This window comes from Exophiala spinifera, assembly GCF_000836115.1.
Source record: "Exophiala spinifera strain CBS 89968 unplaced genomic scaffold supercont1.5, whole genome shotgun sequence".
Classification (NCBI taxonomy): Eukaryota; Fungi; Ascomycota; class Eurotiomycetes; order Chaetothyriales; family Herpotrichiellaceae; genus Exophiala; species Exophiala spinifera.
Window position 1 is genome coordinate 2,222,186 of NW_015622517.1, and position 22,590 is coordinate 2,244,775.

Here is a 22,590-nt window from a genome sequence, read left to right on the forward strand (position 1 = left end):
TTTTTTTTTTTTTTTTATCTTCAATGACAGTAAAATGGCCTACAGAATATATGGAAAGTCCTTTTGCTTGTGTACAGTACGGATACCTCCTGGCACATTACGCTTCACCCGACACAGGTATACCTCATCTCAGGTATACTTCGGTATCAAATACCAATTCCAAGTCCCACCGCGGGTACAAATTACAGTCACAGGTGCGTGTACCGACGGTACGATATGTATTGTACCCGGCACGACGGCTTTAGCTTCATAAAGTAGATAGCTCGATAAGTAGCTTTGATGGCAACATTATACGGTAGACAGTCTGACTGCTGCTTAGAATCCTATGTAGTGCCTGCCGGTAGGCAGGTATGTATTTATTCGCACACTACCTTTTCATTCACCCCATCCGACAATGGTCTCATTCTACCCTGGTACTTTGCCAGGTAAGGTAAGGTGGGGGGTATGGAGGTACCTAGGTGGGTAGATGGCGAAAAGGTGAGATGCGTAGGATGGATCGTTTGGGCCTATGTTGAGACGCCGTTTCTAACCACCATCTCCAATCCACCGTTCTTGTTGTGCGTGTGGCCATCACAGGCACGGTCATCGTCGTCGTCCTCATTTTCTGTCGCCGGTATGGAATTGTACCCTCCGACGAGACCACTCTGCGGCGGCACAAACTGTCTCAGACCGACGCCGGCCTCGCTCAGGACCCGTCGACTCGCTTCGTCCATGTTGTACGTCTGGCTGTAGACGACCTCCTTGACGCCGACCTGGGCGATCTTGACGCTGCACGTCAGGCACGGGCACGTGTCGCAGTACAGGATGCAGCCTTCGCGGATGCGTTCGCGGCCGGCCTCCAGGAGCGCGTTCTCCTCGGCGTGCAGACACAGGCAGGTCGAGAGGGCCGACCCGCCTGTCGACGCCGAGTTGCATCGCGCGCAGCCCCCTTCGTTGCAGTTCCGCAGGTTGCGCGGCGTGCCGTTGTACCCTGTCGAGATTATGCGGGAGTTGTGCACGAGCACACAGCCCACGCGGCGTTTCATGCAGTTGGACCGTCGGGACGCGAGGTGTGCTAAGGTCATGAACTGCGCGCGAGAGAAACATGAACTCGTCAGTAAGAGAAGAGAAGAAACGAGGAGGGGAAATATGAATGAAAGAATAAATAAACTCTTGTGTGATTGAGGAAGGGAAAACAAGTGCCTTATCAAACCTAGGGGAAGAAGAGAGGAGTTTGATGATCGAAGTAGGTGAGGGAAAAGTAACAATGAAAAAAAACAAAAACACTTACGTATGCGTCCCAAGTTGGACGAAGACGGTCGGGAGATGGGAGGTCGAGTGTCGAGAGAAACGTGTAGTAGCTTCTGATGCTCGAGTGGATGTTGACGAGATGGAGGTGCGATCGCGATGTGAGGTGGATTATTCCAGAGGTGAAACCTGACGGTGAAGGGGTTCCAGGGGAATCTGCAGGAACAGAAGCGTGGTGATTTTGAGTCCCGTATAGCTGGAGATCGTTGTAGTGGATGAAGTCGGTTAATGGAAGAGGGTCAAGTCGTCGCTGGTGGCAGCTATACAACCACACACAAAGTCCACGTTAGTTTTGAGACTCTCACTTGGTTCTAGGAGAAGGGGAAACAAAACAGAGGAAGTATGCATAGATAGACATATGGTTTCATTTGGTGAGCTGGTAGAAATGCAGCAAAGACATACCGTTCACTGAATCGCTGGTATCTCACTCCCACGGGCGCTTCGACATTGAGTAGCATGAAAAATGGTCGCCTCAGTAATAGCTCCAGCGTGGCTTCGTCGTAAATGTCCGTCAGAACCCAATGTTCCCGCCATCGTTTGGTCACAAATTCCAAGAGGCTGTCGACATCAGGGAAAGTCAAGCCTCGTGTCCCCTTTTGATCTGTGACACTCGGGAGGAGATGTGCAAAAGGCTCGTCTCTCGAGTGGTCACTGCCATTTGTGGTTGATAGGTGTTGGGCTATGACAGGCTGTAGTTGAGATGGCGTGGGCAGATGCAGGCGTAGAAATCCATGGTGTTGAACTAGATATTCTGCCGTTGTGTGCTTGCCGGAGCAGATTGGGCCCGTGATACCGATCAGCATCTCTGAGGTTGTCAGTGAGAATGGGTCTAGATTCGAATTCCCATAAGAATGTGAGAATGTCTGGTCTGGGACAGGACAGAGTTGTTGCTGCTCGTTTCACACTTTCTTCTACACACAGCACAACAGTCGGTGTAGTGGCCCCTGGTCGGGAGAGGCTGTTGCTGTCGACGCGACACGCGTAAAGTGTCATTTGACTCGACAATTGCCGTAATTACATAAGTCAAATGACATTACTCATTCGTGCCTCGTGTTTAGTTCCTCCGCAGTGCCACCCACGATACATGACCAGGATCAGGACCTCACATCATCACATACTCGGCGCATCTGACCTCTGAGGTGCCTAGTCTAGTCGCATGGCAGCCTTGTTTTATTGACCAAGCCACATTCGCCCTTCTTCCCTCTGCTCTCTTGATACAGAGACTAAACCAGTATTCTCGTCTCACAACACCTGAACCACCACCACCACAGCAACAGCCCCCATATCATCCTCTCGGAGCGCCTTTCCGAGATGCAGTACGTCCCTTTCGCCTCCGACATTGAGATTGCCTTCTACGCTTCTTTGGCCTCGCACAAAATCAACCATGACAAACTCGACGACTCGGCCCGGAAAGTGCTGGGCCTCTACGAGATTCGCCCCGCCGACTCCAAAGAGCACTCATGTCGAATGCAGGTCCACGCCAACGCTCTAACAAGCGATGAAGTCCCGCCAGGCTACTATCGCGGCGAAGGCATGATCAAGAACGTCAACACGATCGAAGAGTATCGCAACATCGACAAACCTCAAATGATCCAGAAGGCCGGGAAGACGATCTGGGACGCTATCAACGATGGAACTATCTACTCGTGCCCATCGCTACTCGCCTCGTTCCTCATCCTGTCATTCGCTGACCTCAAAAAGTACAAATTCAATTACTGGTTCGCCTTCCCGGCGCTGGTCATGGACCCGCCATGGACTCCTGTCGAACACCAAGGCGCTGTCCCCCAACCAAAAGGCAGTTTTCCGTACACGAAGCTAAACCCCCTTGAGAGCAGCAGTCTGGTCGATGCCGTCACGGATTGGCGATTTGGGGTCGACTCCCGCCAGTTTGGCTTCTTCCTTGCAAAGAGGGACCGTGGCTACGAGCCGTCAAGTCTCGAGAATGACGAATTCGGGCCTACTACTCCTCAGTCACCCGAGACACCCAGCACGAGACTCGGATGTCGATGGCAGATTGCATCGCTATCGAGTTTCGAGTCTGGATTCTTCAACAACACCACCCCCGAAGACCAGTACGTTTGCTTCGCAGACCCTTCGAACTACACTGAACCAGGTCCTGTCGCGCCGGGGTGGATGCTCCGCAATCTTCTCGTTCTAGTCCGTCAGCGCTGGAAGTTGTCAAAAGTCCAGATCCTATGCTACCGCGAAATCCCCTCGCGACCAGACGCGGCCCGCAGCGTTGTTTTCACCATGGAAATTTCCAAACAGGCAAAGTCGACGGCACAGTCTGAATCTGCCGAGTCCGTCATGCCGAAAGTAGTGGGTTGGGAACGCAACGCGTCCAACAAACTCACGGGCCGCATGGCAGATTTGACCGAGTACATGGACCCCAAGAAACTGGCCGACTCGAGCGTCGACCTGAACCTGAAACTCATGAAATGGCGCATCAGCCCCAATCTCAACCTTGACAAGATCAAGGAAACGAAATGCCTCCTGCTCGGCGCGGGGACGCTGGGAAGCTACGTATCCCGGAACCTGATGGGCTGGGGCGTGCGCAAAATCACCTTTGTCGACAACGGCAGCGTGTCCTTTTCGAACCCGGTGCGCCAGCCACTCTTCAATTTTGAGGACTGTCTCGAGGGCGGCAAGAAGAAGGCCCTCAGCGCAGCGGAAGCGTTGCAGAAAATATACCCCGGCGTCGAGAGCAAAGGGTACGTGCTGTCTGTTCCGATGGCCGGACACCCGACGACGGACCCGGCAAAGTCCAAGGCGGACTTTGAGCAACTGAAGCAGCTCATCGACGAGCACGACGTCATCTTTCTCCTCATGGACACTCGTGAGTCGCGCTGGCTACCCACCGTCATGGGCAAGGCGAGCGGGAAGATCGTCATGAACGCCGCGCTGGGCTTTGACACGTACGTGGTCATGAGACATGGCGTCGTCGCATCATCATCACCCACCACCACAGGTACCGGCAACGGCGGCGGGACCGCAGATCGAGAAGCCTTGGGTTGCTACTTCTGCAACGACGTCGTCGCCCCCGCCGACTCGATGAAAGACCAGACCCTCGACCAACAGTGCACCGTCACGCGGCCGGGCATTGCGGCCATCGCGTCGGCGCTGCTCGTCGAGCTTCTCGTCTCGGTCCTGCAGCACCCCGACGGCGCCGCGGCGCCGGCGTCCCTCTCGGCCTCGGAGGACCGGGGGACGCACCCCCTCGGTCTGGTGCCGCATCAGATCCGCGGGTTCCTGTCGACGTTCACGAGCATGAACATCGCAGGTCGCGCGTACGACTGCTGCAGTGCGTGCTCGCCGAAGATCCTCGACGCGTACGCCGCGGACGGGTGGGACTTTGTGCTCAAGGCGCTGAACGAGAAGGACTACGTCGAGGAGTTGAGCGGCTTGAAAGAGGTCCAGAGGGCCGCCGAGGCCGCCGCGGCCGACATGGAGTTTAGCAGCGAAGACGAGATTGCAGGTGACGATGACGAGGGTGAATTGATATGAGATTTTTTTTAAAACAAAAACGCAACAACATCGAACAATGAGGGGGGAAAGAAAGGAGAGAAAGGATTGTCTCCAAAGAGGGAAGTGAGGAGTGAAGAGTGAGGATGAGCGAGGAACAGTACGCATGGATGGGTGGAGTATATACAGGTGCAAATTTCTGGACATGGCTGTCTTTTCACTCGGTGTTGGATATTTGGTTGATTGGGTACCTACCTTGATTGAGATGAATCTAGGTACTGTTCTGTTCGCTGGCAGCAGCCTGCCAGCAATGATATCTTTCGTTACGTGATGTTATGTATGTGTATGTCTCTCTCTTTCTCTCACACTCACACACATGGGCAACCACACCCATTGCCGTGGACTACGGCTTTGCCCCCTCCGCAGATCCTCCTATATACACCCACTCGCGTGTGAGCGCAGGAGTTGTCAAGAGGAAGTAGACCATGCATCGTAAAGCGTACTAGCCGGGTAGGATCCTTTGAACCCTGACTTCCACAAGGATGATCTCTTCCCTAGGGCCCTGCAAACACAGCGTCCTTATCGACCTTGGCGAGCCTCTTGACGCCAACAAAGTATGCCTCTTTAGACTGGCTCCTCGAACTCTCGGGCTTCTCGCGATGCACCTTGTGGAACATGGCCTTGAGGCTCTTCTCGAGCGCCTTGTCCTCGGCGCCCTGGTAGAACTTGCAGACGAAGTGTCCGCCGACCTTGAGCGTCTCGTAGCTGAACTGTAACGCGGCCCTACAGAGATCCTAGTACCAAGCCAAATGAGTATCAGCGTCAAAGGGGAAGGAAAGCGAGAGGAATAAGGATCATGAAAACATACCATACTGCCGGCGTGATCTCGGAATGCATTCCCACTTGTATTCATCAACCTGTAATACGGGTTACTGATGCTCTTCTTGTACAGACCGTCCAGCGGATCCCAGGGTTCGCACATGTCGCTCAACACCACGTCGACGCACTTGTCTCGGTGGGCCTCATCTTGTTCCAGCGCTTCCGCCTCTTCAGCCGCGGCCGCAGCAGCCACCTGGCTTTCTCTCTCCAGGTAGCCCTTCTCGGCATCGTCAAGGACGGCGGATCGGTCCATCTGTCCATCGGGCGTATCGAATATGAGTGGTGAATGGCGCAGACGCCCGCGGTCAGGGTCTCTGAGGAACAACTTGATCTCGCCTTGCACGTACGGGGAAAGAAAGTCGCCTTGGATCGTAGAGACGCCTTTGGGTGGCTGCACGGGGATGAGGTCCACGCCCAACACCCGCCCCCGAGGTTTGGTCAGGTCGATTGCAACCTATACATTACAGACACGGAGATGGATCAGCGCCGTCAACTTGCACACCGAGGTCGGTTTGTCTCTCTCTTGCACGGCTTGTGGCGCCGGCCGTCGAGCGCTTCATACCTGACTCCAACTCCCCGGCGCAAAGCCCAGGTCCACCACGGTCATCCCGGGTTTGAACAATCGATACCGGTCATTGATCTGGAGCAGCTTGAATGCCGCTCGACTCTTGAGGCCCTGGACTTTCGCCGCGCGGGCGAACTGGTCCCCTCGTTGTCGATCAGTCCACCGCCTCGAGGACGAATACTGTGCGCTGCTCGTTGAGATTGAGCGCGAGAAGCGTATATGTGACGTGGAAGCTGAGGATGTAGGACCAACATGCAATGAGATAGAGCCTTTCGAGAGGGGACATGGTTGCGTAGTTGGTAGCAGACGGAGGAGCGAGTGTACTCGTCGTAGGTATGGTTCGGTGCTTGCGAGAGAGCGGAGTGCGAAGTGGTGGTTACATGGTTGCATAGCCTGCTCTGCCTGCAAAGTCAGACAGAGCCTGTGAGTGTAAGGAACCAAGTCACGGAGAAGGACAAAAGCAACGAGTACATCAACAAGGGAGGTGAGTGAGTGTACTGTATTGTATGTCTGGGGAGTGCTATCCGGTCCATGATACAACAATTTTCTAAGGCACATGTGCACCGGAGGGCGGTTAAAGCGGCCGGCGGATCTAAGATGCCTAATTGGGCCAACACTGGCCTTTTGATCAACCAGCATCTCGATAGTCGATGGAATACGGAGTATATACTCGACAGGCTCCCCCGCGGTTCTCTACATTCCTCTTTTCTATTCCTCTTTCTATCATCAGGCACATTTATACGTCAGATCTCTTGTTAATATACGGATACGAACCCGGGATATTCGCTGATGGTTGGCTTCACACATTACAATCCGTCTGTAAGGAAAGGAGGTTTACTTGGTATTCATACAATGTTAATCATCATGACCCTGGTATTTATGGGAGAGAAATGTACATAATCAATCCTCTCGACGAGCGTTCCTTGTTCACCTCACATCGCTGACAAGCTAGCACTTTTATCCAAGAGAATCAAAACAGAGAGGTCACCTTGCAGGCCTCATCATATGGCGACACTTGCAGCTCTTCGATCCCTCTTAAGAGGCGAAAATTCTGCCAGCGACTTTGGTTTCCCGACTGGATTTGCCTTGAGATTAACCCGTCCAAGAATGCTGGTATTACCAGAACCTCCTCTTCCAAGATCTCTAACCTTTTGTGTCGGGGCGGATTCTTCCTCCTCATCAAAGATGTTAGCCCGCTTTTTCGGCGCTTTGGACTTTTTCAAAAGTTCCGGGGCGTCATCGTTGGTCGATTGGGTGCCTTCTATGCTCTCGACGACGTCTTTATCCGCAGAGTCCTCTGAAACGATTCCCGGTTCAACTGCGTCGTTTTCCACGTCAGAGTCTTCTTCGATCAACTTGGCCAATTGTGGCCTCTTCATCGTCGTATTTGCTCTTGCATTGGTGCTTTCTTTGAGTGCACCTAACGTCTTGGTCTTTCCCGTAGAAGCAGCAGATTGCTTCCTCGAAGAACCAGGCTTTTCCTTCGGCTTGACTGCTTTTGTTTTTGGTGCTGCTCGTGACTTTGCAGCTGCGTTGTTCGTCTCGGGCTTGGCGCTCTCACGAGCCTCTTCTTTCTCTTGTTGCTGTTGGTCCTCGGGAGTCTCGGGTAGTATGCTCAATGTGCGGTTCAGGAACGGAGTAATCGAAAAATTGGATTTGTCGGCAAAGTTGACCGAAACTCGCTGCTTCTTTGCTGCTGGTGCGCCGTGTCCGGGGGTGCCGATGGTCATGTCAGGATCGAATCGAGGGATAGGTCGTTTACCGAGCACTGTTGCCTTGCCAGTTACTCTTGCTTGGGTCATCTCGGCAGACTGGGCCATCTTCTCGGCCTGCAGTCTTTCAATCTCATCTTGAGCTTCGCTGAGTTGCTCCTTTGTGGACCGAAGCTTGTTTCTGAAAGCGTCCAGCTTCCCCTCAAGTATCTCTTTTTCCCCTTCCCATTCGACCACCTTCTTTCTGCTGTCACGTTCAGTTTTCTGGAGATCACGATGGGCCTTGCTCAACTCCTTCTTCAGATCCTCGATTTCTCCTTGCAGGGTGGAATCTTGACGTGCAGCTGAATGCTCTCGGGCTGTTATACGCTGAACAGCTCTCTTTTCCGTTTCCAGTTCAACTTGCACCGAGGCCAATTCGCGCTGCAATGCCAATTTCTCAGACAGCAAGTTTTGTTGCGTAGAAGCTTGTGACTTGAGATGTTCCAACTCAGGCTTCAGTTTGTTCAATTCTCTTGTCAACGCAAGCTTCTCGGACAGGATCCTGCTGGACTCGGCACTAGCAGCATTTAATTCGTTGAGTTCGGCTTTCAGGTATTCTAGGTCGCGCAGGCGTGCTTTCAATTCTAGCTGCGTCTCTCGGGAATCGGCTTCAACTTCAGAAAGATGCGCTCGTAGGTCGTCGTTGGTTTTCTCAAGGTGATGCTGCTGATCCTCGTCTCGATGGCCTTGTTCTCGAAGATCGTTATTCTCGTGTTGGAGTAGGAGGAGTTGTACGCGCAAGACTCGCAGGCTTTCTTCATCGCAGATGCGCTCAGCTTTGCGGAGGGAGCGTTCGTAGATCAACTCGAGTTCTGCCGTTCGTAGTTGTGCAGCTATGATGGACTGCGCAATCTCTGCACTAGACATATTGGCTATTTCTGTTTCCATCTTGCGATAGCTAGAATCTCTCAATGATGTTCCTGGGTGATCGTTGTGGATTGTGGCATAAACACGTCCATGGCCTCGGGTTTGTTGACATTCCGGAAGAGGAAAGGCGTGGGCGCCAAGATATCTTGAAAGTTTTGCTTTCGAGTGCGGATCAGGTACTGTACTCAGGGCATCCCGGAAAGAATGCAAGGCCCCGTGAAAGTGCTCAATTCTAACACGAGACAATGCCCAGACTCTCTCTCCGTCAAGTCCAGGCGTCTTGAAGCATAAAATTCAGCGCGCACTTGCTGGAGCCGTCATTGAGGCCAACGGAATAGAATGCATCACATTCCATCCTCAGCGAAGACTCAAGCATGCGATGCATTACGGATGCGTCTATTCGACTTGGATCTACGTTTCTTCTCTTACTCAAATGAGTTGTTCCTTGTGTATTGACCATCATATCTCAGTCGCAAATGTCAGGTGGCGGGAGCAGGATGCTACAAGTACATTTCATATGTTCTTCGTTAACACAGCTCTACGCAAACAAAAGGAGGAAAACAATCAACATTCCGGACTCCCCTTAAGCTTCCCGTCCGGCTGCTCTCGCTGTATCCGCGCCGATGGATTCCCACAATCGAAAGGGTGATTCAGTCGTTTGAACATATATATGTAAATCTCCAATAGGAGCCTGCCGCTCGACCTCTGTACTCAGGGCCAAGTGCAGGAGATTGTCGCCAACATCATCCCTTTGTCGTACATTGTTTCATGCTGTCTGCGATGTTGTTGAAGTCGATAGTCGCCGGTTCTTTCGGCAGCAGACCCAAAAGATCAGATCAGCTCGAGATCTCTCTCTGGTGGAGTATCGGAGCCGAGCCGTAGATCCGTCTTATGAATTGCAGATTGAGTCAACTGTACTCCGTACTGCGTGGGAAACCGGCTGGCAAGATGCGAGTATAGGTGGAGGGTGACCGCGTCCGTCTGGAGAGAAAAGTCACCAGCGCGTTGTCGGTCAAACAACATCGACGATGAGAGCCAGGACGCACCATTCAGCGTCGACGCGGCATCGTTGTGTACGCGTATCACAAACTTATGCACGCAGGTGTGTTGCGCACAGGTCAAGCCGAGTGATGCTGAGCCACCGACCGTCTTGATCGAATTCCCGCTGTTTGGCATGGCTTGATGGGCCTCTGCCGTCTGAAGCAGATCCTTGCCCCTGGAAGCCCGCTGGGCCCACCGGAGGCGTCGGTCTTTTGCCTGCGTGCGTTTCAGAACGATCGATCGCTAGGCTTTTTCAGTGCTTGATCCAGATAAAGGTGGACTCGGGGCTTCTGTTCAAGGAGCATTAGTCGCTTGGCTGGGGCTCAACGCGCGCAGAAAACTCCGTCATAGCGGCAACTGGTTGATTTGGCCCAAGCAAGAATTTGGCGAACCGCGAGAGGCGAGAACATGTGCTTCTCCTTGTCGACCCTGACCCAACAAAGTCGAGGCCTTCGCTTTATCTGCAACCCATCTCATCTTGAAACGTTTCAATATCAAAAAGACATTCGTTATCATTTTCACCCTGAAGTATATATCCCTTACCTACGCCATCCTGGATTTCGTTTCCGCTGCGGCTCTTTCGTCACGTTTTGGCCGTCTGCCAATCACCGTCGGATCTTGTATTCTGTACCATCATCACCAGCGTTGTGAAGCACGTCGGGAACTTCACCTTTCTTTCAATTTCAACCGGTGTCTCGAAACCATCCATCACATCGTGGTCGCCGACAGCTGGCTGCCATCACCCCTTGTTGTTGCTGTGGAGGCACGGAACACGCCCTCGAAATCACTCTTGTACACAAAGACTTGACCATCAGAACACGCTCTCCCAATAATACTCGACCAAGGCGTCCTAACACAGACATACTCACTCTCCTTCACTCGGTACATCAATCATGTCCACTCCGATACACGAACTCCCACGGATGGAATTGGAAACTCCGACACATCGCTCTTCTGACGATGACAACACCACTGTCGTCAACACCAATGACAGGCCTGAAGGCTCGGTAGATGGGAGAGCCCTCCGAGAGCGTCTAGAAGTCGAAACAAATCACCAAGGACACGCCAGATTCGATGATGCAAGGCCATCACCTTCTCAGACGAGAGAAGAGGCCCACAGGCTGGATGATGAGCTTGCCATGCAACGAGCTGAGCAGTTGACATCTCTTGAGTCGAGACAAGAAGAAGGCCGGAGCTCAATGGCTCTTCATCGTTCTAGATCGCGGGCGCCGGAACCTCTTGACGAGTTCGACACCGCTACGAATCCAATTCACGAACGAACTGCTGTCTACAAGCCTCCAGAAAATCCTAGCACAAAAGTTGCCAGATTTTTCAAAGCCGTCCACCAATCCAGTTTCCTCATTCGCTACTTTACCTACATTGCGCCCGTCGCCTTCTTGCTTTCCATTCCCATTTTCATCGGAGCCTTTCTACCAAAGGGTAAAAATGCCAGCGTAGGTGGCGTCGAGCTGCTTTGGTTCGGTGTCTGGCTCGAAATTGTATGGCTGACGCTTTGGGCTGGTCGGGTTGCTGCACGGCTAATCCCCTACCCACTCGGATTGGTATCCAGCTTGTTCACCAACAATGCCAAAAAATGGCGAGACTTGGCTAAGGCGTTGGAAATCCCTGCCACGATCTTCTTTTGGTGGCTTGGAATTGAGGTCTCATTCTTGCCCACCATGAGAAATCATCTGGTCCGCGGCGCCGACCCTCACCCCGAGTGGCAAAATGTTCTCAACAAGATCATCGTGTCCATCTTTGTCGGAGCAATCCTAAACTTCGTCGAGAAGATTATCATCCAGCTCATCGCCATCTCCTTCCATCTGCGAACTTATGCGGATCGCATCGAGCTCAACAAATTCCAGATCGGCAGCCTGACCAAGCTGTACATATTTTCCAGAGAAAAGATCGCCATGGAAGACGCTGAGTTTGTGGAAAAGCCGTCTGGGACGCAGTCTGGAACTCGCACTCCCGCAATGTACGCTGCCCAGGCTCAACATGCTGTGACAAAGGCGTTTGCGAAAGTGGGAGATGTTGCTGGTCAAGTGGCGGGCGACTTTACCGGAAAGAAGATCGCCAAAAGCGACCACCCTTCGCAGGTTGTCTTGACTCTGCTCCACACGACTAGCGGCTCTCAGGTACTGGCTCGCCGTCTCTACCGGACATTCGTCCGGGACGGCTGCGACTTTGTGTCGTCTGATGATCTCAGGGCGGCTTTCGAGTCCGAAGAGGAAGCTGACGCAGCATTCTGCATGTTCGATAAAGACATGAACGGCGACATATCCATGGAAGAGCTTGAAGCCGTTTGCGTTGAAATCGGAAGGGAGAGGAAGTCCATTACCAATTCACTAAAGGACTTAGACTCGGTCGTCAGTAGGTTGGACGATGTGCTCCTCTTCATCGTGTTCATCATTACAGTCCTCGTCTTCATCTCCCTCATTTCGACTGCAGCCGCTGGGGTTCTGACGTCGGCGGGATCTCTTGTTCTTGGCCTGTCATGGCTCTTTTCCTCCACCGCGCAGGAATTTCTTCAATCCTGTGTCTTCGTCTTTATCAAGCATCCTTTCGACGTTGGAGATCGGGTGGCCATCTACGGCAACACCGGGTCCTCACTCAAAGGCGACGACTACTTTGTCAAAAAGATATCTCTTTTATATACCGAGTTCAAAAAGATGGAAGGCCATGTGGTGCAGGCACCTAATTCCTATCTCAACACTCTCTTCATCCTCAATCAACGTCGCTCCGGAAGTCTCGCGGAAGCCGTCCCAATTGTCATCAAATTCGGTACGACAATCGAACAGATCGAGGCATTGCGGAACTCACTCATGGAGTTTGTGAAGGCTGAAAAGCGCGAATACCAGGCTAATATCCTGACGGAACTGCGCGAGGTCGCCGAAGTGTACTCTCTAACTCTCAACGTCGTCTTCTTCTACAAATCGAACTGGCAAAATGAGCTGCTTCGTTTACAACGGCGGAACAAGTTCATATGTGCTCTGATGGTGTCAATGCAAGAACTCGGCATTGAAGGACCTCGTCGCAACCAAGCCGGTTGGTCACAAAATGGGCCTTTCTACATGGAATCACCTGCTGGCGGCGGAAATGCGTTCGCCAATAATCAGCAACATCCCAACAATCCCGACGATGGCGGTGCTGCTGAAGGTGTTCCAATGCAAAATATCACTACGGCTCCGATCCACGAAGCACCAATCACTGCCCCCCCTCTCAACCATCCGTCGATTTTGCGTCGGCGCCCAAGTACCGGCCAGCTTGGACGCCCCAGAGGCGAATCACTCTCCGCTATGTCGAGAAGAGTGGACTTCTCTCTCGGAATGAAGGATGTGTCCTCCGGGGAACAGTTATCTGATGTCTACGAGGACAGCGAGCGTCCTCGGTTCGAAGAGGTCATTCGTGAGACAAATCGGATCGAGGAAGAGCGGAGACTGTCGTCGTCGCGCGAACGGTCAACGGCGAGGAGGAGCTCAAGAGAACAAGGCCCAGCCACGATGAGCGGCATACTCCGAAGATCAACCACGCAGGACATGGGAGGAGGTCGACGATCTTCAGTCAGTCAACGACCTCACCGAGCTTCTATCAGCAGCCAGGAGACTCACCGCAACCGTTTCATGAGCCGCCTCGGCCGCACCGATCGAAGCATCGATTTGGAGTCCAATAGATCTCCCGAACCGTTCCCTCCCATGCGGTAGGTACCGTTGCGCATGGGCGTTCACCTCAATTACCTAATTCATCTTATTCATATTCAAGCCTGGTGCTTGCAAAGGGTTTGGCAGGCACTTAGAGAGGAAGTGACCGAGGGGTTCACGATACACATACACTCGTCATCTATAGATCCCAAATATTACGAACTCATGATTATTAGATTATTATTTTGTACCTTATATATCCTTACTATTGACGTTAGGTCTGGGCAGGCTTCCCACCCTGCCGCAATGGTATGAAGTCGACTAAAGGTATCGTCTTTATTTGTGTGCTCGATCGTTCGTCAGATATGTGTTATCATCACATCATTATGGATGTTTGCCCCTCAGACTCAGCACTTCCCCAGAGTTACCACATAGGCCACACACTAAATGCCTCGGTCCTCAAGTCACTCACAATCATAGGACCAGTGAGGGTCTCTCTCGCTCTCTCTCTGTCTGTATGTGTCACGACACGTAGTTATCGCACGTGACGACTCATTTCCAACTGGTGAAAAGGACGCAAATCATTATCCGACCTTGCCCTTGGTGCCCAGCAAGGAATCCGACGAAAGCTTAGTAGTGCTTTGCTTTTGTGTCGTATAACCAAGCGAACCAGCCCTGCGGGTGGGAAAGGAGAAGAGGGAATTTGTTCTGGCTTGTGCTATTGAACACGTTTTGATGTACGTGTGGTTTGATTATTTGACCACACACTAACTTAATTGATTAGGCTGGCTTAGTTTCCTTCGTAAAGATCGGTCTAGCCACAATGCTAAGACTCGCATCGGACGAATCCATTGCACAGCAAGTGTCTTCGAAGCCAACGGCGAAAGTGATTTGAGGGGGTAGGAGCCTTGGACCCGACATCACCCAATGGAAGGAATAGGATTTGAATATGATAAGCTGGGGTGGTTCGTTGCTCCGCAAAGCTAATCAAACTGAAAAACGTACCAACGCTACCCACGGGGTACTTCTTGGAAAGCTGCATAAACATCTCGCTTCCCTCTAGGACCGGGCCTTTGCGGAGTCCCAGGCTCGGGACGTTTTCGCGCCTTCTGCTCCCTTCTACAAGAGTCCGGGGAACGCCGTGATCATGGCGTGATTGCTCGCCTAGGATCACCAACTGGAGTCTCTGTCCCAGCTCGTGACGACTCGGCTGGCTACGGCTCCAAGCGAGGCGCGTGGTGGACTTCGCGGAAGACTTCAACATGTGGACACGGAGTAGATATGACGGGTTATGACCAAAGGCCAAACTCTCTTCCAAACGAGGAAACCCGTGAGATGGTGTTCATCTCAAGACCGATCATATACGCGACATTCTCGTAACCCTCAAACTATATAAGGTCAATATGGTTCTCGTATCAGGCACAAACGATATTTCTTCTTCTTCTTCTTCTTCTTCTTCGTCGGCCTGACTTCGATGACGGCCTTCCGTTTCCAAACACGCATTAAGACATCGAAGTCGTAATGCTCTCGGGTGTGGGAGAAAAGGTCCTGAATGTTAAGTGAAGACTTCGGGCGTAGGATAAGAATCACCTCTCGATCGTCCTGAAGGAATTATTATCGTCTCTACTCGTCCCATACAGAGGTTGTGCTTACCGAATCAAATTTCCAAGGGATACCAAAGTAGTCCAGTGTCTCGGTGTTTAATTGCTCCCACCGAACCCGAACATACTCCACGTCCGACAAACCAAGGCCGGGACAGGATAAATCCGCGCAAAGAGAATGCTGATGAGCATGGGAAGAAGAATGAGTATATGGAACCGGATTCAGGTGGTGAGTAGGGTGATATGGCTTCCCGCTGATGGCCTGTTCGATCTCATCGGGTCCAAATCCGTGGTCAACCATCTTCTTCCGCATTTCATTCTTTAGATCTTCCTCTTGCTTTTTCTTTTCATTCTCCTTTTTGAGCTGTTCGGCCTTTTGTTGGGCTTCCCAGAAGTCCTTCAGCCTCCGGGTGTCCTCCTCCTTATTTTTCATTTCCAGCTCGTGTTCATTAATGATCCTTTGCTTTACTTTCTCAGCCTCAGCCAGCTCTAGCTTGTATTTCTGCACCGCTTGTTCACTAGCGTTCTTCTTGTCATTCTCCTCGGCAAGGACATGTGCCCTGACAATGGCTTCTTCCGACTCCAGCGGCGGATGGTGTGGAACGTGGTGCCACCAATACGGATCGGGGTATGGGCCATTTGCGCTGAAGAGATTGGATCGCTGGCCATTGAACTCGATACTTGCAATAGCCGCGGAATTCGATGCTGCATTCGCAAAATCGTGGACATTGATTGGGGCACTGCTGGGGGTGTTATTGATGACGGGAGCCTCGGCCGTTCCAGTCTGAGGTTGGCCGACTAACCACTGAACGGCTGGGCTTGAAGCAACTGGAGGTACCCACCAAACCGGAGCTGGATGGGGATCGACTGGAGGGATTGAAGCTGACGATGTTTGATGGCCTGGCCTCACTATGAGCTCCCTGTTCGGGCCCCTTGTCCAAATATCGATTTCTTCAATATTTCCGTTGATTGGCTCGTATGTGACGTTAGACCAGTCGTGTCGAGGCATAATGGGTTTTGGAGATATGTTTTTGTTATCCTCTCGAGACGTAATTTTTGCTTTCCACACACTAATATGGAGCGTTGTATAAATTGCGTGGAACTAGATTGTTTTGTCTCTGTCGAAAGTCTCTCAAGTGAGATATATTTAGTCTCATAACTTCCATCTTTGAGAAGAACGTGTGATTCTCGCCATTGACTGGTGGCGTGATGGCCCTTCGTATTCGTGACGAAGAGCCAAGGTATAAGGCATATGACCAGAGAGTTCGTATTTGCAGCCGATAGGCTTTGTAGAACACTTGAAGCTGGGTTGATGGGCCACAATGAAGCTCGGGAATGAGGTCTTGTAGAACATTTGCAATCGTGCAGCCTGATTTGCATAGAGGTTGCCCGCAATGGTATGTTCATGAGCTGCGAGAAGTGGGATTCTTTGCCGGCAAGCTCTGTCTGATCTGCACAACCTAGCCGCCCCCGTGTAGGCTCTGAGTCCACAAACACGAGAATGGGCAGCTGCCTGGACAGCTTGCGAGGTATCTAAACTTAGCTTCAACAGAAGGACAGGTGCGGGAAGCGAATTAAATCAGTCCATCAGTCAGCAGTCGAATCCTCAAATCGATCATCACGGTAAGCGAGCAGCTGGAGCGGTGTGACTGGGAAATGCTGTCAGAGTTTCAAAGCCTCGAGAGAAGCGTGACATTGTGGCGGTGTTATCCCACCACAAGAATGTGGTCATCACGCTATCACGCAACAGCCACCAGCCTCAGAGAGCCTTTGAGACTGCTGGATCTTCTCTTACCAGGGCTTCGTAGCTTGGCACAATAGACACAATCTGATGGAAATTGATCCAGTACAATACCATTTTCGAAATATTCTGGGGACATCATACCCCATTCAATCAAGACAATGCCTTTCAAGCCATGAAGGTCGTGTCCATTTGGTGCACCATCATCGGCCGAATCACTCTGCCACACACACACTCAGCCACTGCCCCTGTTTCTCCTTCTCCTCGCGCTTCTACCTGCATGACCAACAGGGTACACGTGTATTTATCGTTAGTATTTCCGGGTTATCATACAGACTCCAGAGTCGTCTAGGAGGAATACCTAACAAACCCACACCAAACGAGACGACTTAAGACGCGTTGATCCAGTAGTGGATCCGTCCAGCCCAAGTTGAGAATCGACCTGGAGATAGACTCGTCTTCGCGGCGAGGATCGTCTCTGGCTTGGTGTAATCTGTCGTAGAGCCATCAGCGCATGGGCTTTGCCCTGACTTTGTTTACTATGCCGACCGCGATCATAGACTCCTGGCCAAGGAATCAACAACCGTGCCGCGGTGTGTTCCAGCCCGTTGCCCGATTCTGATTCTCCATGCAGCATCGAGAACATTTCCATGCCACCAGAGGCGCCAGCTCAAGCAAGTGTCTGACTCGCGATCAGATCAGACTGTCGCAACAGCAAGTGCAGTCTCCGTGGTCAAAACCCAAAGCTTCCTCCTCGTTAGTCCGGTTTGTTTCTCGCACCGACCTTCACCTGACCGCAAGGGCCAGTCTCGTGGCTGATATCAGTCTGCAGGCTCGGGGTGACCGTTCAACGACATTGTTTCATCGAACGAAGAAGAGATCTTGTTCGGTAAAGAAGACTATACCGAGGAACCTTCTCCTCATTAACTAGGGATTGAGCAGCTCGTTCATGTGTGCGCTATACACAATGTCAATCTCAGCCTTACCATGTCAACTCCTCAACCAGAGCAAACGCGGCGCAAATATGTGAACGCTGCATGCTTTCTTTATGGATGCACGTCTCGGAGGTTCAGATGGATTGTACTCACTGTGCACGCTTCACCATTTTGCACTAATTCCTCTGCATCATGGTGGAAGAATGGAACACAGCAATGGTCCACCGTAGTGGATACTGCTCGATACCCGACGGTCCCTCTGTGAGTACTCTACCCCACAAGTCTTTCTAGTCGACCTAAAACTCCTCCCCCGCTATATATTTTCGATCTTCGAGCTTGGCCAAGCACACTCGCACATCTCAAGGGGTGGCCCCGATAACTCGGTCCAGCTATGCCTGAACGGTTCGAAGGTCTTGAGCTGTAATCATGCGGCCTTCGACCGCCTGTCTTGCTTGCAGGTACGTCGTAGTGAGATCAGCCGTCTCGGCGGACAGAAGGCGACTTACCGGTCTCAGGAATCGACGCAGAAAATGTGAGCTCGCTGGACCCGAGCCGCCGTGCGCGTGGTGTAAAGAACGTGGTCTGCCATGTTCACTTGCTGAGGACGTGAAGCTCTATCACCCGAAGGGCCAGCTGAGCCAGCCCTCACTCGACTCATCATTAGCTCGGAGCGTCGGGCCTCATCGAGACCAGACAACAACCGATGCTGTCCAACTCCCCTCGGCTGCTCTTTGCATTGAGCTGGTTGAGTTGTATTTCAAATACATTCACGACCTCTTCCACTCTTTGTTTCATCGGCCCAGTGTTCTGGAGGACGTCGCGGACGGGTCCATGCCCGAAGTTCTCCTGTTCGCAATCATCAGCTTGTCCGCGCGGTTTTCCAACGATGCTCTTTTCTCCGACATCGATCCACGTGTGCGAGGTCGGCCGTACGGAGCAAAGGCGCAGTCCCTACTTAATCTGCGCGATGTCTCTCTGACGACGGTCCAGGCCTGTGTGCTTCTGGGTGCTTTCTACGTCACCGAGGGAGAACCCGCCACCGAGGCCGTCTACTACAGCATCGCCAGCCGGAATGCGCTGCTGCTGGACCTCCCGCACAATGCCGACCGATTGTCACCTCTTGATCAAGAGATCAATCGACGCGTGTGGTGGTCGTTGTGCATGATTGACGTCTGGTCCTCGAACGGGCTCCGGCTTCCACGAAATCTGCCGCCGAACAACTCGGACGACGTCCCGTACCCGATCGAGGAGACGATCTTCCTGCGCATGAGGCGCCGCGGCCGTGGTCGTGATGATGACGACGGACACGACGACCCTAGAGGCAGCAGCCCGCCATCGACGTTGATCGGCGGTCGGAATTGCTCATCCTCGCTGTTGACGCAGATGGTCAAGCTCAACGCCATTCTCGTGCAGATCAGCCTGCTCAATCAGAGCGCCGCGGCGGCGGCGGCGGCGAGTCCGCGGTTCCAACACAACATCATCCTCAACCAACAGGACACCGTCGACGAACTCTCGAACGCGCTCGACAAGTGGTACGAGGACCTGCCCCCGGAGCTGCGCGACACGCAGGCGAACCTCGACCACTATGCGGCTCTCGGGCTCGGCCCCATGTTCGTCGCCGTCTACCTGGGGTACTACCACTACGGCGTGCTACTGTTCTACCAGTACCTGCATGCAGATTCGCACGACGACGAGCACCCGTCGGCCTATTATCGCTACGCGCTCAGGTGCAAGGAATACGCCATCGGTCTCTGCGAGATCCTGTACCGGGCCTACTCGACGCCCGGCTGCGACGTCTACTACACGATGGTCGGCCACGTGTTGGTCATCGCTTCGACCACCCAGCTCCACATCCTCCTGTTCGACTCGGACGAGTCGCAGATCCGCGCCGCCCGTCGGCGCCTCGAGAAGAACTTTTCCATCCTGACGCGCCTGCAGGCCTACTGGCCCAGCCTGGACGTCTGCTACGGCAGATTCGGCGACTTCCACAGGGCTTGCCTCAAGTACAAGGAGACTTCGTTCCAGATGGACAAGTGGATGTTGCGGTTTCTGTTCGACTTTGCGAAACCCATAGGCGAAAGGAATCCCGCCGGTGCCTTGGCCGAACTCGTACCCTGGTCTACTCGAGACTTGGGCTTCGGTGGTAACCTCCAGGATGCCAGCCCTGAAAGCCTATTTTGATCGAGGGTGCGTACGGGTGCCTCTCGTGGCAGAAAACGCCCTTTTTGATTTATCCTCCAAGCGTACTAGTTAGTGGGAGTAAACAATGCAAGTTGAACATTTGGGCAATTTGGTTTCGTGTGTGTTTCTTGATTCTCATAGTATCCATCGCGATAATGTTGCCAAGTGTTTATGATCATGTAGAGTTGTATTTCGGAGGACGGGTCAAGCATACGAAAAGGCGGGAAATATTCGGGCGGGACAATTCATTTCCAATTTCTTCAAACAATGAGAGATGAAGGGACACAAGTTTTTCCAAGGTTTCCCCTTCAAGTTCCAATCTTGATTCACATGCGCGAGGCTCTTGGTTTTCACCATGGTATATAAGCTCAACCCCGGCACTGGCTTTGTCTGTATATCCACCCCGGCGTAGATCCGTTTCCCCCCATTGTCAAGTCAAACGCACCAAGATAGTTCTCGAGCGGCGGAACGCACGGCTGCTCAGACAGGATGATCAGTGGGTCTTAAGGTAGTCTGTGACAGCAGGAGCGATAGATGGCCGTCGGGAGTTCTGACCCGAAGCCGTCATGCTGGCTCTGCGCTGGGCGGCGGCGTCCTCAGCTCGGCCGTGCGATGCGAGGAAGTTCGTCACAGACGGAACGAGAGAGGCCCGCTTGCCTGGTTGACCGCTCACAGAGTAGCGCTCCGCCAGTTGGTTCTGCTCGTGCTCATCAAACCCGTCGACAACGGTAGTTGCGAACTTCCGAGCTGGTACCCTTTTCGCAAAGAGGATATCGAGTTCATGGAATGTTCGTCCCTGTGCCCCATATCAGCCAGCGCACCTTTTACTTAAGGAGGGAGAGAGAAAAAAAATGGGACTCACCTTGGTTTCAGGTAGTCGGAAATAAGACCACAACAAAATGATCCAGGCCCAACCACCCCAGAAAAAGCCGGTGTATCCACGAAGATCCCACGCCGTGGGGTTCATCATGTAGTTCTCCAGTGTACTTCCGATGACGCTGCAGATGCTGTAAGCGTTTCGCGCCAGACAGACAGTCTTTTGCCTCAAGCGCGTGGAGCCAACCTCCGCAGGCAGAGCCCAGCCCAACTGCCCTGCCGAGAGTTGGAATGTAAAAGTCCAGACCAGGGTCATAATGGCTTGGGTCCAGCCTACAGACTTCTTGTGCGTCCAGGGGTTGAGAATACCAATGATGCAGAGCTCGACGGCCATACCGCACATGCCCCAGAGCCAGATGGTGCGGCGACCAAAGCGTCTGAAGGGTTGTCAGCATAGGTAACACGGTAACAAGGGCTGGGATCTGAGGCATGAAACCTACGGCATCAAGAAGAACCAATTGCAGAAGCATGCAAACAGGGCCATGGAGTTGGCACCGAGTCCCAGAGAGTAGGTTGCGTCGGTGTCTAAGCCCACTTGTTGGAAGAAGTAAGTTGATGCATACGCAAAGCAGGAGCCGCAGAGTAGTTGACCAGCGAAGACGGTACAGGCAATTTCAGTGCGGCGAAGTTCGAACCCCTTGAAGCAGTCATGATAGCTGGTTCCGATGGAGAGTTGTTCCTCGAGATTATTGGTATACACAATTTGTGCCAAAGTTCGCTTGGGGTCCAGCTGTGCGTGAGGCGCTTGGAGTCTCCTGATGGATTTCTCGGCCTCTTCGAGCTGGTTATGGCGGACCAGGTGGTAGGGAGACTCGGGGGCAAAGTAGATGAGAGGAATCAAGAAGACGGGCCACATCCACTGAAGCGCATAGGGGACCTTGTAGCCCCACACTGAGCTATCGTGGACCATGCCTCGCAAGACTCCGGCGCTGATTAGCTGTCCGATGATGAAACACATATTTGTCCAGGATGTGAAGTACACACGAAGCTGAATGGGAAGCACTTCAGAAGCATATGCCGGAGCAGTTGTGGCGAACTGAGATGACCAGTTGTCAGCAGAAAGCCCCTTCTCTCGCAAAGTTGTTTGTTATACTCACAATTCCCCATTCGAACCCGAGCAAAATCTGGCCCACTAGGAGGACAGGCTTGCTTGGAGCAAAGAAAACAATGAAAAGGAAGCAAGACATGACACACAGCGTGTACAAAACCACCTTTCTTGGGCCAAAAGCTGCGACAAGCCACCCATTGATGATCGTTCCAAAGATGGACCCAACCCCTGAAGCCTGGCCCAAGCCAGTCTGCCATGCGGCTGTGAGAGTATACCCTGATGGTATCTGTTCAGAGACGCCCACATAATGCCCAAACTTTTTTTGGAAAGAAGCTATATTGGCTGTCAGCTCGAGCCCAATCTCGCCAAAACGATTGATGATACACTCACGGTAGGCGTAGAAATTGCCCAAGAGGTTTGTGTCGTAACCTTCCATGACAACACAGAACGATATAGCCAAGCTCCAGAATATGGCCTTCTTGTGAAGTTTAATGGCTTGAATGATCGTCATTTCCTTTTCATCCTGCGTGACATCGCGAGCCGCCGTCGCCAGGGCCTTGTCTCCCCATTGCTCGTCCCTCCAGGCCCGATCAAAGTTGCCGTTGGCTTCGGCATGGTGAACTTCCTGACTCTTGTCACCCATGGCTGTGCCGCAGATGTCGCGCTGGATAGCTGGGTTGTGAGTGTTTTTGGACTAGATTATTGTGTTTGT

The 22,590-nt window shown here is 52.5% G+C and overlaps 8 protein-coding genes across 8 annotated transcripts; 3 read left to right on the forward strand and 5 right to left on the reverse strand.

Annotated features, from left to right (window-relative positions):
• Positions 1-506: 506 nt before the first annotated feature.
• Positions 507-2,090, reverse strand: PV08_07368 (uncharacterized protein; the record flags this gene model as incomplete). Its single annotated transcript, XM_016381698.1, has 3 exons — positions 507-1,067; positions 1,271-1,547; positions 1,690-2,090. The coding sequence occupies 3 exons, from the start codon at positions 2,088-2,090 to the stop codon at positions 507-509; spliced, it is 1,239 nt and encodes a 412-aa protein (XP_016234800.1).
• A 508-nt stretch (positions 2,091-2,598) lies between these two features.
• On the forward strand, positions 2,599-4,791 carry PV08_07369 (E1-like protein-activating enzyme Gsa7p/Apg7p; the record flags this gene model as incomplete). Its single annotated transcript, XM_016381699.1, has 1 exon — positions 2,599-4,791. The coding sequence occupies one exon, from the start codon at positions 2,599-2,601 to the stop codon at positions 4,789-4,791; it is 2,193 nt and encodes a 730-aa protein (XP_016234801.1).
• A 512-nt stretch (positions 4,792-5,303) lies between these two features.
• PV08_07370 (uncharacterized protein) lies at positions 5,304-6,479 on the reverse strand (the record flags this gene model as incomplete). The annotated part of the gene is made up of 4 exons (XM_016381700.1): positions 5,304-5,543; positions 5,618-6,082; positions 6,191-6,373; positions 6,420-6,479. 4 exons carry the CDS (start codon positions 6,477-6,479, stop codon positions 5,304-5,306), a joined length of 948 nt encoding a protein of 315 aa, XP_016234802.1.
• Positions 6,480-7,194: 715 nt separating this feature from the next.
• On the reverse strand, positions 7,195-8,814 carry PV08_07371 (uncharacterized protein; the record flags this gene model as incomplete). Its single annotated transcript, XM_016381701.1, has 1 exon — positions 7,195-8,814. The coding sequence occupies one exon, from the start codon at positions 8,812-8,814 to the stop codon at positions 7,195-7,197; it is 1,620 nt and encodes a 539-aa protein (XP_016234803.1).
• Positions 8,815-10,748: 1,934 nt separating this feature from the next.
• Positions 10,749-13,559, forward strand: PV08_07372 (uncharacterized protein; the record flags this gene model as incomplete). Its single annotated transcript, XM_016381702.1, has 1 exon — positions 10,749-13,559. One exon carries the CDS (start codon positions 10,749-10,751, stop codon positions 13,557-13,559), a length of 2,811 nt encoding a protein of 936 aa, XP_016234804.1.
• A 1,335-nt stretch (positions 13,560-14,894) lies between these two features.
• On the reverse strand, positions 14,895-16,106 carry PV08_07373 (uncharacterized protein; the record flags this gene model as incomplete). The annotated part of the gene is made up of 2 exons (XM_016381703.1): positions 14,895-15,098; positions 15,150-16,106. 2 exons carry the CDS (start codon positions 16,104-16,106, stop codon positions 14,895-14,897), a joined length of 1,161 nt encoding a protein of 386 aa, XP_016234805.1.
• Positions 16,107-18,199: 2,093 nt separating this feature from the next.
• Positions 18,200-19,954, forward strand: PV08_07374 (uncharacterized protein; the record flags this gene model as incomplete). Its single annotated transcript, XM_016381704.1, has 2 exons — positions 18,200-18,231; positions 18,289-19,954. The coding sequence occupies 2 exons, from the start codon at positions 18,200-18,202 to the stop codon at positions 19,952-19,954; spliced, it is 1,698 nt and encodes a 565-aa protein (XP_016234806.1).
• Positions 19,955-20,447: 493 nt separating this feature from the next.
• On the reverse strand, positions 20,448-22,521 carry PV08_07375 (uncharacterized protein; the record flags this gene model as incomplete). Its single annotated transcript, XM_016381705.1, has 5 exons — positions 20,448-20,750; positions 20,817-21,207; positions 21,271-21,866; positions 21,928-22,211; positions 22,269-22,521. 5 exons carry the CDS (start codon positions 22,519-22,521, stop codon positions 20,448-20,450), a joined length of 1,827 nt encoding a protein of 608 aa, XP_016234807.1.
• Positions 22,522-22,590: the final 69 nt, after the last annotated feature.